The 11,109-nt window shown below is 66.8% G+C and overlaps 2 protein-coding genes across 5 annotated transcripts in view; one reads left to right on the forward strand and one right to left on the reverse strand.

Annotated features, from left to right (window-relative positions):
* Positions 1 to 339: 339 nt before the first annotated feature.
* LRRC26 (leucine rich repeat containing 26) lies at positions 340 to 1,801 on the forward strand. The gene is made up of 2 exons (XM_023227708.1): positions 340 to 1,282; positions 1,368 to 1,801. The coding sequence occupies exons 1-2, from the start codon at positions 610 to 612 to the stop codon at positions 1,703 to 1,705; spliced, it is 1,011 nt and encodes a 336-aa protein (XP_023083476.1). The 5' UTR covers positions 340 to 609; the 3' UTR covers positions 1,706 to 1,801.
* The window catches only part of GRIN1 (glutamate ionotropic receptor NMDA type subunit 1), a 10,434-nt gene continuing 1,124 nt past the window's right edge, over positions 1,800 to 11,109 (reverse strand). The window contains exons 3-14 of one of the 4 annotated variants that reach the window (XM_026457526.2): positions 9,382 to 9,523; positions 9,163 to 9,290; positions 8,471 to 8,635; positions 8,282 to 8,400; positions 8,059 to 8,171; positions 7,836 to 7,984; positions 7,572 to 7,729; positions 7,217 to 7,378; positions 6,888 to 6,997; positions 6,656 to 6,801; positions 5,258 to 5,368; positions 1,800 to 2,780 (exon numbers count right to left, since the gene is read on the reverse strand). In XM_026457526.2, coding sequence (XP_026313311.1) covers positions 2,712 to 2,780; positions 5,258 to 5,368; positions 6,656 to 6,801; positions 6,888 to 6,997; positions 7,217 to 7,378; positions 7,572 to 7,729; positions 7,836 to 7,984; positions 8,059 to 8,171; positions 8,282 to 8,400; positions 8,471 to 8,635; positions 9,163 to 9,290; positions 9,382 to 9,523 — 1,572 coding nt within the window. In that variant the 3' untranslated portion in view covers positions 1,800 to 2,711. Of the gene's footprint in view, positions 3,144 to 5,257; positions 5,369 to 6,655; positions 6,802 to 6,887; positions 6,998 to 7,216; positions 7,379 to 7,571; positions 7,730 to 7,835; positions 7,985 to 8,058; positions 8,172 to 8,281; positions 8,401 to 8,470; positions 8,636 to 9,162; positions 9,291 to 9,381; positions 9,524 to 11,109 lie in introns of all 4 variants that reach the window. The other 3 variants (XM_026457525.2, XM_026457528.2, XM_026457527.2) reach the window with 3 other exon arrangements.

An 11,109-nucleotide genomic window follows, 5' to 3' on the forward strand; every position in this document is an offset into this window, starting at 1 on the left:
CCACTGCACTGGTCTGTTTTTCTGACGGTCCAGGAGAGTCCTGGGGGGAGGGGTGGGGCAGGCACGCCTCTCCTGCCTGGGGTGTGCTATCTCCCTCCATCCCAAGGCCTGTCTCCAACCCAGGCCCCATCCACCATGGGAACGGGACCATCCCTGCGTGGGGGCCACTCCGCATGTGCGCGTTGGCATCACTTTGATGAGCCTGGGTGGGGTCGAGACGGGTGAAGAGTAGGACCTCTGGGTTGCATTGCGTGCGGGAGCCTGTCGCAGTCGTGAGCTGGGTGGGTGCAGGTGGGCGGTGTCCTGCTGCTCAGGGCTCGGCGGGCGCCCGGTGGTGGACAAGGCGGGGCGAGGTGGTCTTGATAGCGCTGTGGCCGGCGCTAAGCCAAAAGTAGTCTGGAGCTCCGGGACAGGTGGCTGGCGGTGCCGGGCGTTGGCTGTTTGCCTTGCCTCCGCCCCAAGCGTGGATCCAGCGGTGGGACAGGAACTGCCTGCGGTCGGGCCAGAGTTAATATTTGTGCAGGCGCCGCAGGAACGGGCTCCGTGGACGACGTGCTCCGGGGACGCGCAGGCAGCAGGCCTCTCACCGCGGGTGCCGGGGCTGCCCCCATGCGGAGCCCTTCCTGGTCGCGGCCTCGGCCGCCGCCGCTGCTGCTGCTGCTGCTGTCGCCTTGGCCTGTCTGGGCCCAGGTGTCGGCCACGGCCTCGCCCTCGGGGTCCGCGGGCGCCCCGGACTGCCCCGAGGTGTGCACGTGTGTGCCGGGCGGCCTGGCCAGCTGCTCGGCACTCTCGCTGTCCGCCGTGCCCGCAGGCCTGAGCCTGCGCCTGCGCGCGCTGCTGCTGGACCATAACCGCGTCCACGCGCTGCCGCCCGGTGCCTTCGCGGGAGCTGGCGGGCTACAGCGCCTGGACCTGCGCGAGAACGGGCTGCACTCGGTGCACGTGCGAGCCTTCTGGGGCCTGGGCGCGCTGCAGCTGCTGGACCTGAGCGCCAACCAGCTGGAAGCGCTGGCACCAGGGACCTTCGCGCCGCTGCGCGCGCTGCGCAACCTCTCACTGGCCGGCAACCGACTGGTGAGCCTGGAGCCCGCGGCGCTAGGCGCGCTCCCGCTGCTGCGCTCACTCAGCCTGCAGGACAACGAGCTGACGGCACTCGCGCCGGGGCTGCTGGGCCGCCTGCCCGCCCTAGACGCGCTGCACCTGCGCGGCAACCCCTGGGCCTGCGGGTGCGCACTGCGCCCGCTCTGCGCCTGGCTGCGCAGGCACCCGCTGCCCGCGTCAGGTGAGCTGTTAGGGACTCGGGTTGGGGTCTGCAGGGCGGTGCGGCCACTGCCGCCTGATGCCGCGCCCTTGTCTGTGTCCCACAGAGGCCGAGACGCTGCTCTGCGTGTGGCCGGGACGCCAGACGCTCAGCCCCCTGACTGCCTTTTCCGACGCCGCGTTTAGCCATTGCGCGCAGCCGCTCGCCCTGCGGGACCTGGCTGTGGTCTACGCGCTCGGGCCGGCCTCCTTCCTCGTCAGCCTGGCCGCCTGCCTGGTGCTGGGCTCCGGGCTCACCTCCTGCCGTGCGCGCCGCCGCCGCCGCTGCCGCACCGCCGCCCTCCGCCCGCTAAGACCGCCGGACCTGAACCCGGATCCCGACCCCCACGGCTCTGCCTCGCCTGCGGACCCCGGGAACCCCGCCGCCGCCGCCGCCGAAGCCTGAGCGAGCACGGCAGCCTGGAGCGCTCGAAGCTTCCCCCATGGCTTTGCCCTCCCTTTACACTCTCTGCCGGCGTCAACAAGCGACACAGACCGAAAACTGCGTGACATTCCTTTAGGCATCACCACTGCATACACCGGGAGGTGGGGGGTGGGCGATGTGCGCCTGCACCCTGGGGGCGGAGGGGCAGAGCGCCGCTGCGCACGGGCCGCACGGGGAAGGCACGCGCTCGGGCCCTAGGAGTGCTGGTCCTGTACAAGGTGGCGGGCCGGTCGCGCACCCGGAGCGAGGGCGGGGGCGGGCGGGTGGCGCTCTCCCTTGCCCAAGGTGCAGGGCGGGGTTGAAGACAGTCCCGAGCCAGCGTCCGGGAAGGCCCGTTCTGGGCTGCAGGCCGGACGAGGAGAGGAGGGGCTCAGCCCTCTCGAGTCTGAAGGAGGCGGCCCGAGGCGGCGGGAGCCCGAGCGCCTCTGGGAGGCGCTGCCAGCTGGGAAGTCAGGGACGGCCATGGGGGAGGGCAGGGCCAGCCCCGGCGTGTGGGGTCAAGGGGCAGACGGGGTGTGGTGGGCGGTGCCGCAAGAAGAGGGGAGGGTGGAGCTCAGGCTGCAGAGGAGCGCAGGCGCCCGAGGAAGGGCGACCCAGCCAGCTGGGGCCATGGGCCCCACTGTGGCGCGGGAAGGATGGGGCTGCCGTCTCTGCTCCAAGCCCCTCCGCCTGAGGCCAGTTAGCCCCCGCTCCCCACTGCTCCAGAGACCCCAGGGCCCTGCCTCTGCCGGAGCGCCCTGCGGCCCTGCCCAGCCGACTCAGCTCTGCCCCGTCCTCAGCCGCTCCGGTCCGCACCTTGGTCCAGCAGGGGCTGCCCGCCAGGCAGCGGGGCGGGCGGGCTGGCGGACGGGAGGCCCAGGGTGGGCAGTCTCTGGGGCGGGTGGGCTTCCCTCAGGCCTTCCCGAGCAGCAGGACCCATCAGTGTCCTTGGCCGGGCTAACTGGGCAGGTGGGCGCCTCCGGGGGCCTCACACCACGGTGCTGACCGAGGGATCTGAGAGGTTGAGCGGGCCCGTGATATCAGTGGGATGGTACTGCTGCAAAATAGAAATACACAGACAAGGCGCCCGTTAGCCCCACGCTGGGGGCACGCGCGGGGCCGGGACGGGGTGGACCGGCCAGCCGGCCAACCGGCGGGCGGGCAGGCGCAGCCTGGGGGAGGCTGGGGGTGCTCCTCCCCCGACCCCGTGGTGCTCCGGGGCTCTGCGTGGGCCGGGCCGCTGTCCCGTCCGTCTGTCTGTCTGTCTGCGGGGGAGGGGGCAGAGGAGGGCGGGCGGGGAGTCTCAGCTCTCCCTATGACGGGAACACAGCTGCAGCTGGCCCTCCTCCCTCTCAATAGCGCGTCGCGGCAGCACTGTGTCTTTTTGGTTTTGCAAAGCGCCGCGTCCACCCCCGGTGCTCTATAAATAAGAACCAACAATCAATACCCGCTGGCCCCGCCGGCCGCCAGGGACCCCAGCCCTCAGCACCCAGTGCCGCCCTGGCCCGGACCGGCCACAGGACAGGGGCAGGGGATCTCCGCAGCCGGACTGACCCCACCCTGCCCAAAGGAGCCCCCCACCCAGGCCTCCCTCTGAACAAGCTCACAGCCCCAGAGACCAGGTGGGAGCTGGGCTGCCCTCCCATGCCCAGACCCCCAGCTGGCAGTGCCCCCCATAGTTCAGCCTTGCAGGGCGGGGCCAGCCCCAGATGCCATGTGATGCCAGAACTGGCCCCAGAGGATGGTCCCTGGTGCCCAGGGAGCTTGGGTGAGGGTTCCACTGGGAACATGTCCCCGGAAGGGCACCATGAGGGTCTCTGAGCTGCACCTGTCCCCGCTCCAGGCAGGGCCCTGGGACCCAGTGTCACCCTCTGAAAGTGACCCATCACCTGCACAACATTTGTGCTTGCCCCTCATGGCTGCCTGCCCCAAATCGTTGTTTCTCCTGTCTGCCTGGACACCCCTTCTTCCCCAGCCTGCCCAGCCCACAGTCCCTGCGCTATTCCCCCTCCCTGTTCCCTGCGGGACTCCTGGCTCAGACTTTGCAACATCGGCTCTGCCTGCTCTCCGCAGCAGGGGTGGCTCTGGGAATGGTGCTTCACCTGTTCCTTGAGGCTCCAGTGTACCCCAGGCCTACAGGCTCTCACTGTCCACCCATCCTGCATGCCAAGTCCCTTCCCCAGGAAGCTGAGCAGCCAGGCCTTATGGGTCCCTCTTGGGGCACCCTGGTGGCTTCATTTCGGGATTTGGCTTGCTTGATGCCAAGTCCTGTCTGTTTTCTGGAGGTCTGCCCCGCTTCCGGTGCATTGAGGGGCGGGTGGCTGCAAATCGCACTTCCTCCCCGGGGCGTAAGCATCTTTGTGGTGATGCTGCTTATGGGCTGGGGGCTTCCTGTGGACCAGACTGGACCCTGGACTGCAGGGTGGCCACTGGGCTGAGGTCTCTGCTGCCTCTCTGGGCAGCCCCTCCCCACCATGGTGCCTGGGCCTAGGGTGCCTCTAGCAAGGCTGGGTTCGCTTTGGGGGCCTCTGGTCCGAGTGTGCATATCCGCTACAGCCACAAGCTGCCCCGAGCAGGAGGTAGGGGGATTCTGGGCTCCCAAGGGCAGAAGGCCTGGCTCTGGGGTGGGCCCTGTGGGGTTGCTGGGGTCAGGAACTGAGGTGGGTGCTTATTTCCCTGCCAGAGGCCTCCCTGTGTGGAACCTCAGTGTTGTCCTGGGCTCTGCAGGCCAGGGCTTGTGGGGCCGCCCCTACCCATTCTCAGACCCTCTGGGAGCTGCCGCCACACCTCCTGCAGGGCCCCTGCACAGCCTGGGGTGGGAGCCACCCCTTTTGGTCCCACCCCACTCCCTGCTTGACAGTCCCCTGTGGCCAGGGCCAGTTCCAACTCCAGGCCCCAGCCGTCCACCCAGATGGACCCAGGCCCGGCCCCCAGCCCCCGGCCCACACAGAGACCACATGAAGATGCAACACGCATGGCTCTGGTGAGACAGGTAAGACAGGTGTCTGGGGGGCGGGGCCAGTGGCCAGACAGACGGACGGGATGGGACATCACAACCACCCCCTCCAGGGCCGTCGCAGGGGCGAAGTGAGGGCGGCGGGCCCCTCTGGGAGAGGCGAGAGAAACGGGGACATAACAGAGAAGTGGTGTGGCCTCCCGGCAGCTGAGGAGTCCAGGATGGGGCCACGCTGGGCTCCCAGGGCTCCAGACCTGGCCCCAAGAGGTGGTGTGGCTGACTGACTGACCAACGAGATGACAGGCTTCAAGATGGCGTGTGGGTCATGGCAGGGGAGGTGGGCGGGCAGACTAACGGAGACACACGGGGAAAGCTGAGGACCCAGGAGGACCGGGGAGAAAGGTCCAGAGAGTGAGAAAGAGCAGCATGGGCGGCCTGGGCAGAGCGGCTGCCGCAGGGAGACAGGGGCAGAGTGGGCCACAGGAGCCCAGGGTCCGGGGCGGGGTGATGGGGCGGGAGACACACGCAGGGCAGGGCAGGTGGAATCGGACGCGGGACTGGGGTGCTCTCCCCCTTACCGTGTCTTTGGAGGACCTACGCCTCTTGAAGCTGGAAGCCAGGGTGGAGGTGATAGCCCTAAATGTGGCTTTCTTTTTAGGGTCAGGCTCTGCTCTACCACTCTTTCTATCCTAAAATGAATATGTATAAGTGATTAGATGGCTAGGGTGGTGGCCACACCTGCCCTCGCCTGCTCCTGGATGGGCCGCTGCCCAGCCTGGCCGGCCACTTGGGCCCTCGCTCCTGCCTGCCTCCCTGTGCTGGACAGACGGGCCGACAGCGGACGTTCGAGGGTGGCCTCTTCTCCTGCCCGGGGTCTCGGGCCTGACCTTGCTCGTGCTGGGGCTGGGCTTGGGGGCTCTCGGCTGGCTCGTCCGGGGAGGTCCGCCTGGCTCCCTGGCTCCTGGGTGGCCCTGGCTTACAGGCGTCCCGAGGAGGAGGAGTCCTCTGAGGACTGGAGGAGTTGCCCCTCAGGCCACGCCAGCTGTCTGCATGGAGGCCACTGACCCCCAAGGGGCTCACACCAAGATTCAGGAAGGGGCCGAGGGCTGGAGGCAGGTGTCGAGGTGGAATTGGAGTGACAGAGGCAGCTCCCGGGACTCTGGCCTCAGGTCTGATGGCCAGGTGGCCTGTGCCCGCCAGTGGTGGCAGCGGCCAGGTCCCCAGGGGACCTGTGGGGCCAAGAGCAAGAGCGGGCGGATGAGAGGTGTGGAGCCTCCAGCAACCCCCATCCCCCAACAGCCCTGGCCACACTGTCGGCTTCATCTCAGGACACAGGCTCCAGGACGGCACCCAGAGAAAGAGAAGAGACGGAGTGAACCGGAACTCGACCGCGGGCCACGAGCCCTTAGGCCTGCACAGGCCCACTGCCCACCCTGTCCCAGGTGGATCGTGGCTGCCCTTGCTGGTGGCAAATTCTCATGGATACGACCTGGGCACCAGCCAGGACCCGGCCTGGCCCAATTCGGATTAGAGTCACGGAGCACAAGGACATAGCAGGAAAGCGAGGGGGGGTTATCTCCGAAGGGTGTCAAGGGGGCTTGGGTCGGCGGAGGGCAAAATGCATCTTGGACTCACGTGCCATACACAGGCGGGCCCCTGTCTTACCCTGCCTGATTGCCTTCCTATGGAATGGGTACCGGCGGGCGACTCTGGAGACAGAGGGGCCAGGCGGAGGCTTGGAGCAGGGTGCGTGGCCTCCCTCGGCCCCGGCTTTGCAGTGGGCAGCCACCTGCAGGCAGCCCCCCACCAGTGCTGCCCCCGTGCCCTGGGAGCACTCACCACTGCCCCTGGCCATGGCTCCTAGCTCCAGTCCTGCCTACCGGAGCCAGAGCCAGTGCCACGGCCTTCGGGGATGGAGGAGGGCCGTGGCCAGGCCGGGCCCTGGGCACCAGGCCTCGGAGGATGGCCTGCCCTACCTGCAGGTTCTTCCTCCACACGTTCACTGCTGCAAAGGCCAGCTGCATCTGCTTCCGGCGAGCATCCTTGTGCCGCTTGTAGGCAATCTCAATGAAAATCAGGAAGATCCCGGCAACGATGCCCCCCGCTACCAGCATGAAGACCCCTGTGTGCCGGGACCCAGAGCCTCAGTTGCTGGCCAGGGAGGCCACAGCCCATGGAGAACCCACCCGAGTGTCAGGGGAGCCGCACCTGCCATGTTCTCAAAAGTAAGGGTCGCAGGAGCGTTGCTGCGCGAGTCACATTCCTGATACCGAACCCACGTCTTGTCCAGGTCTTCCATGAAGCCATTCTCATGGGACCTGGGGGTGGGAACAAGTGAGCCTGCAGTGGGGCGGGGCCCAGGATGTGAAGGGGAAAGCTGGGGGCGGGGGCGGGGCCGGGCCTGAGGGGTGGAGGGGGCAGCTAGCTCCTGGCCTAGGTGGGAAATCTGTGGTGGCCTCGGAGTGGTCTGGCACGGGGGAGGGCGTCCACCTCTGGCGGAGAGGAGCGGAGGAGGGAGCGGGCGCACGGACACTTACTTGAGGATGGACAGGGAGACGTTCTGCTTCCAAGGGCTGTCTTTGCGCATGCCTATGCCGAAGCCCGAGCGGAAGAACAGCTCTCCAGTCGTCACTAGGTCGCACTTCTGCGAGGCCTCGAACTCCAGCACCGCCGAGTCCCAGATGAAGGCATGCAGCTTGCTGCCGGCAGAGGCGGGGTTACGGGGCCCTTGGTCCTGCCAGCCTGGAAGACCCACGCCCGCGCCCTCCGGGGTGCCCGGCCCGGACGCTCTCCTGCCCGGCGGCCCTAACCCCCGCCCCCGCTCTCCTGCCCGGCCGCCCTCCCCCGGCCCGCACTTGTCCCGCCCCGCCAGGGTGGCCGCCCGCGCCTCACTTGTCTCTCACGGCCTGGATGGCCTCCGCTGCACTCTCGTAGTTGTGCTTCTCCATATGCCGGTACATGGTGCTCAGCTCCACCTGGCGCCGGAAGTAGATGTCCACGGAGCTCTGCTTCACCGTGGCGTAGATAAACTTGTCCGAGGGGTTCCTCAGCTGCAGGGTCGGAGGGCAGGGCTCGCGGCGGCGGCTCCCCAGGCCCCTACCCGAGGCCGACCCCAGCTCACCTCGCATTCCCTCCCCCAGCCCGGCCAGGCCTCACCCGAGGGTCGTTGATGCCCGTGATGCGCTCCTCCGGCCGGTCCAGCACCAGGAAGGCCGCCAGGTTGGCGGTGTAGGAGGCCACGATAATCATGGCAAAGCCGGCCCACACCATGCCCAGGATACGCGCCGAGAAGCTTCTGGGGGCGCCTGTGGGCGGGCGGGGGGCTGTGTCAGACCCTAGAGGGCCGGGGCGGGGCCAGGCGGGCCGGGCGGGGCCTTACCTTCCCCGATGCCGGAGTTGAGCAGGACGCCCCAGGAGAACCACATGGCCGAGGACAGGGTCAGTGCGTCCTCCTCCTCCTCCTCGCTGTTCACCTTGAACCGGCCGAAGGGGCTGCGGGGCGCAGAGGGCGGGCGGGAGAGAGGGCGGGAGAGGAGGCCCTGCCCCGCCCCTCGCCGGCCCCGCCCCCCCATGGAGGTGTCTGAGCCCCGGGTCGCGCTCACCTGAAGCGGTCCAGCAGGTACAGCATCACGGCCACCACGTGCACCGACAGCCCCACCAGCAGCCACAGTGTGCTCTGGAACGGCTGCATGAACGAGTCCAGCGTGCTCCGGGGGATTTCCTGCGGGGGGACGCGAGGTCAGCGCGGCCCGGGCCCTCCAGGGACCCCCCGCCATCCGGCCCCTGCCCACCTTCTTGACCAGAATAGTCAGGCCCTGGTACTTGAAGGGCTTGGAAAACTCGATGTACTGCGCGCGCTCGTTGTTGATGGTTAGCGGCGCCACGATCATGTCTGCCTGCCCGCTGAGCAGCTCGCCCATCATCCCATTCCACTCCTTCTTGTTGCTGTTGTTCACCTGCGAGGCGACAGAGCCGGCGGGGATGCAGGCAGCGTCCACCCAGCTCCCGCCACAGGTACCCCCGACTGAAGCCGCCCTAGAGCACCCCGGGGTCTTCTCCCCCAGAGCCTACCCAGCTCGCAGGCCCCACCCCCACTCCAGCCCCGCCCTGGCTAGCAGGCCCCTCCCACGCCGGGCGGGCTCCACCACCGCCAGAAGGCCCCGCCCACTCCACATCCCGCCCACTTCAGGACCCCCGCCTGCAGCCCCCGCCCACTACATGCCCCGCCCACTCCGACCCCCACTTCAGGCCCCTCCCATTCCAGGCCCCACCCCAGCCCTCAGGCCCTGCCCACCACATGCTATGCCCACCCCATGCTATACCCACCCCAGGACCCAGACCGCAGGCTCCGCTCACTCCATGCCCCACCCACCCCAGGACTCCCCTCCGTCTGCAGGCCCCACCTACTCCATGCCCCACCCACTCCGACCCCCTGCCTGCAGGCCCCTCTCACGCTGGTCCCCACCCTCGCCGTCCAGCCTACCCGCTCCTGTGTGCCGAACTTGCCATCTGCCACCAGGTGCACCTCATAGGTGAAGTTCATGGTCCGTGCCAGCTTGATGAGCAGGTCGATGCAAAAGCCGTAGCAACACTGAGGCACCGTGTGGCGGGCTGAGTAGGTGCGGGCGGTAACTGCTGGGCTCCAGAACGCCCCGCGCCCCGCACCCTGTCCCGCGTCCCACGCCCTGCCCCGCGCACTCACGGCTGCCCGGAGACGTGTCGTTGGGCCCGGTGCAGATCACCTTCTTGACTGGGTCGCCGTTGACTGTGAACTCCTCCTTGCATGTCCCATCACTCAGCGTGGGCTTGACGTACACGAAAGGCTCCTGGTGGATCGTCACAATCTGGGGGGGAAGGGGAGACCCAGCCTGGAGCACAGACCTAAGGCTGCCCGGGGCGGCAGTCTCTTCTCAGTTCCCAGCCTCCCCTGGCGCCCCTCTTAATCCCCGACGCCCCCTCCTCCCCTGCCCTGCGCCACCAGCCACTGCCCCTCTTTGGAGCTTCTTCAGGAGCCCAGGTGTTCAGGCCACACCCACCGTCAGCATCATCTGCCTGCAGCCCCGGGGGATGGGGGGCTGGGGGCTCAGAAAAGACTGCTGGAACGCTAGACCCTTCTCTTGGCCACTTTTCCTCTAGTCTTGGCTTAGACATGATTCCCTCCAGCAGAGGAGCCGCTGATGTCCCTTGTATGCTAGGCATCTTCCCGGGGTGAGAAACCACCCAACCTGCAGGCTGACTCCCACCCTGCTGTGCCACGAGGACGGGGGCACGTTCACGAAGCCGACCCTGCGCCTACACAGGACCTGGGACCCGAGGGGGCACCCACCCGTGCCTCCCTTCATCCCGGTGCCCTGACTGTCCTGGCCCACAGCCCCGCAGCCTTCAGGCTTTGAGCATAGGTCTCTGGCTCCTTCCTCTTGCCCGAGTGGACATGCTCCACCGCTCCGTGGCCTCTTCAACCCACACTCCTGCTTGGGCTCGCCCTCCTGTCTGTCCTTCAGGGGACCATGGCCTGGGGGTAGGGAAGGGATCTGGGGCACAGAGGGCTGGAATGGAGCATAATGCACTGCCAGAACTCTGAGGGGAGAGGATATCAGAGCTGAGCCCTCAAGGTGGACAGGGATCAAGCAGGTGCCCGAGGGCAGGTGGAGCAGGGGAGCCTGCAGTCCAGAACTGCAAAGGCAGGGAGGCGTGGGGGTGGTGGAAGAGGCACCCTCCCAGCATGTCCTAGGGAGGGTGAGCCTGAGAGCGGTGCAGGCTCAACCTCAGCCTCCAGGCAGCATTTTGTCTTTTATCCCCAGGGGGATCAGGAGCCATTGAAGAAGTTGATTTTCTTTTTCTTTTTTTCTTTTTTCGTTTTTTTATGAGATGGAGTCTCGCTCTGTAGCCAGGCTGGAGTGCAGTGGCACGATCTCGGCTCGCTGCAACCTGCACTTCCCGGGTTCAAGCAATTCTCCTGCCTCAGTCTCCCGAGTAGCTGGGACTACAGATGAGCACCACCACGCCCAGCTAATTTTTCTACTTTTAGTAGAGATGGGGTTTCACCATGTTGGCCAGAATGGTCTCGATCTCTTGACCTCATGATCCACCTGCCTCGGCCTCCCAAAGTGCTAGGATTACAGGCGTGAGCCACCGCGCCTGGCCTGATTTGCTTTATAAAACTTTCATTATGTTTTCCTGTTTTACAGGTAATATATATGCTAGTACTTTTAAAAAATTAGTGAGGCCAGAAACAAACTTGTAAAAAGCCATCTGCATCTCACAGCCTAGATGGGGCCTTTTGGCCATTAGCGTTTGACGGCTGCTTTCAGACTTTTCAATGTGAAGTGTCTGGGCTGCAATGAAACCCACACTGGTACTGGAAAACCCACCCTGTCTGCAGCGCAGGGGAGGGAGCCTGGGTGAGAGGCTGCAGGGGCTGGCGCAGAGC

This window comes from Piliocolobus tephrosceles, chromosome 14 (assembly GCF_002776525.5).
Source record: "Piliocolobus tephrosceles isolate RC106 chromosome 14, ASM277652v3, whole genome shotgun sequence".
Classification (NCBI taxonomy): domain Eukaryota; kingdom Metazoa; phylum Chordata; class Mammalia; order Primates; family Cercopithecidae; genus Piliocolobus; species Piliocolobus tephrosceles.